General features: G+C 36.7%; 1 protein-coding gene across 1 annotated transcript in view; it reads left to right on the top strand.

The window, feature by feature from the left end:
- LOC103781113 (chromosome unknown open reading frame, human C5orf34) overlaps positions 1 to 2,084 on the top strand; it is a gene marked incomplete at both ends in the record, with an annotated part of 8,048 nt that extends 5,964 nt beyond the window's left edge. Inside the window, 3 exons of the mRNA XM_008948815.1 lie at positions 139 to 231; positions 1,023 to 1,063; positions 1,861 to 2,084. Coding sequence (XP_008947063.1) covers positions 139 to 231; positions 1,023 to 1,063; positions 1,861 to 2,084 — 358 coding nt within the window. The remainder of the gene's footprint in view (positions 1 to 138; positions 232 to 1,022; positions 1,064 to 1,860) is intronic.
- Positions 2,085 to 2,542: the final 458 nt, after the last annotated feature.

Raw genomic sequence — 2,542 nt, 5'->3', positions numbered from 1 at the left:
AAAGCTAGATTTTTAATCATGTTTTTTTCATTTAGATCCAGGTGTATTGCTTCATACCTTCAGGTTTTTGTTTGAATTATTAGAGTGTATTTCTCGTGTAACTAACTACTTTTTTTATGAATTTTCATGTTAACATAGGTACATCAGAACAGCCATAGAATGGTGCAGAAGTTTGAATGAAAGGAAGGAGATTCCTGAATACGCTGCACACTCTGTAAATGAAGAAAATTGGTATTAATCTTTATCCCAAATAATTGCCTACAAATAATGTTGGGGGAAAAAAAAAACTAAAAGAGACTATAAACTGAATTTTATAGATGATAAAAAATGAAAACTGTTAAGTCCATTTATTTGGTGTGGTTTCGTATTTTCAGTGTTCAAAAATGTTACATAAGTTGAGTTCTAGTCATTGCACTTCTGCCTGCCCTACTTAAAAATCAGAATTACTGTGACTTTGCCAAAGGAATATTAATGTTACGTGGGTAGAGTATTGCAAGGTGAAGGGGTTCCAGACTAAGAAGGGTGTCTTTTAACAGAACACCAGGCTGTTCAAAACACTAATTTGAACTGCTAAGTGACACTTGCATCTCTTGCTAATATATTGGTCCTTTTTAATACATGGTAATGACCAAAGATCCACTGACATCATATACAGACATATTCAGCTATTAAAAATGTGCTAACTGAAGTAGATTACACTTGCACTTGTTATTCAAATTATAGCAGATTCAGCAGCTGATGAAAGGAGGATTATGTCTATATTTATACATACATAGAGCAAAGAGACTATTCTGAGAGCAGAGCCCTGATTTCTGGAAACACAAATGATTGGCAAATGGCAGCAACTGACTAGTGGTATAAAACATTAAAGTAAAGCATTTTTTTTTCACTTGGATTTCACTCATCTTAATTTCAGTATTGCTGGAAACTGTTATAATAAAGACTAAAATCTGAAGTAGAATATACATTTGAGAACCTTTTATGATAATAAATTGCTTAATAAACTTTATTTTCTTGGACAGGTCTGCTGATGCTGAGCTTGAAAAAATACAGAGATTTAACTGTATCCTTTTGAAAGCTGTAAAGATTTTTCACTTTTATATTCTGTTGTTCATCTGCATATCCAGATCTGCATTTTATGTCATCAAAGGATCTCTATCCTGTTCTCACCTTCTTTTACTGTCTTACTCACTTCTTAAAATTAAATTAATTATTTTTAAGCTGCTTTTTTGGTTTGGTTTGGTTTGGTTTGGTTTTTTATCATTTATTGTATCCAACTTCTGCATCACAGCACCAGAAACAAAAATGGTGGCAAACTATAGAACTAAAATAAGAAATTACTAAAAGAAAGGAAGTTCAGTAGTAGTTAGTGTGGCTTACACCTGCTAATCTGTTCTTGCAAGGGGGATGATGCAGTGCCTTGGGGCTCGTTGTGGCAGTACAGTACCTCTCTGTTTGTTAGCTACCTCAGTATCATTCTGTGGTGTTCAGCCAGTTGGAAAAAGTGTGCTGTGCAGCATGGGTTTAAAGCCACTCTAGAATTGTCTTTAAGCCACTGTTCATTTTATCAGTGTGGAAAGTGCATCCTGTTAAACTGCGCCGTGTGACATGAGACAGTTTAGTTTTTAGAGTCACTTTTGGGTAACTTGAAGTCTTAGTTGAAGACATCCTCTATAGATGTTGTAGACATTTTTAAGTTGTATGCTCATTTTTTTAGCTTTATGTAACTACCATGCTATGAAATCATAGAATGATAGAACGTGAGACTTTGCAATGCAGAATGATGGATACAAATACAGAGCAGTATTTCCCGTATTGGGAGAAAGAGTTTGATGTTTTCTCTTGACAAACTGACACTAGTTTTATTGGATAATAGCAATATTCTGGAAAGGATATCTACTGCAGAAACCAATCTGTCTGGTGTCACCGTCAGAAAAACAGAAGATGGGAGTGAGCTGGAAGCAATCAGTGAAGTGTGTGTCCTGGAAGCGTTGGAAAAAACTTCCAAAGTAATTCAGGATATTGAGTCTCTACTTGCAGCTTCTGGGAAGCAAAGCCTCATAGCACACGAAGATCAGTGTTCAGTATCCTCGTAGCAGCTGCACCTCAAAGCCTCCTCAGACAGAGCTGGGACAAGGGGAACAGAGGCTGAGGGCAGAGTATTAGGTTGCCATTACAATATCGATACAGACCAGAAAGCCTATCAGTTGCCATTATAATACTACAGTACTATATAGGGGATAGGCAAAAAGGTGAAACAATAGAGCGCAGATCTGTCAGTACGTCAGGGCTGACCTGACAGTGCTGTTTGAACTGTTTCATTTTAGAGGAGATGGTGCAAGAAACTTTAACTGTTCAGGGGAGTACGGTAGGGATAAGCGGTTTTAACTGTAAAAGTATGCCTTTATTCATTACTTTACACCAAGTAGCCTAATACCGAATAAAAATTTCCCAAAATGCTTTCTAGCCTGGTATTTTGTACTGAGAACTTATTAAAGCATCTTCGGCCCTTCCTGGTGTGGTCTGTCGTTATCCGCCGCGA

The sequence above is a fragment of the Merops nubicus genome, unplaced genomic scaffold (assembly GCF_000691845.1).
Source record: "Merops nubicus isolate BGI_N331 unplaced genomic scaffold, ASM69184v1 scaffold46381, whole genome shotgun sequence".
NCBI classification, from domain to species: domain Eukaryota; kingdom Metazoa; phylum Chordata; class Aves; order Coraciiformes; family Meropidae; genus Merops; species Merops nubicus.
The sequence above is the reverse complement of the archived record's forward strand: the minus strand, read 5'-3'. Positions and strand labels throughout refer to the sequence as shown.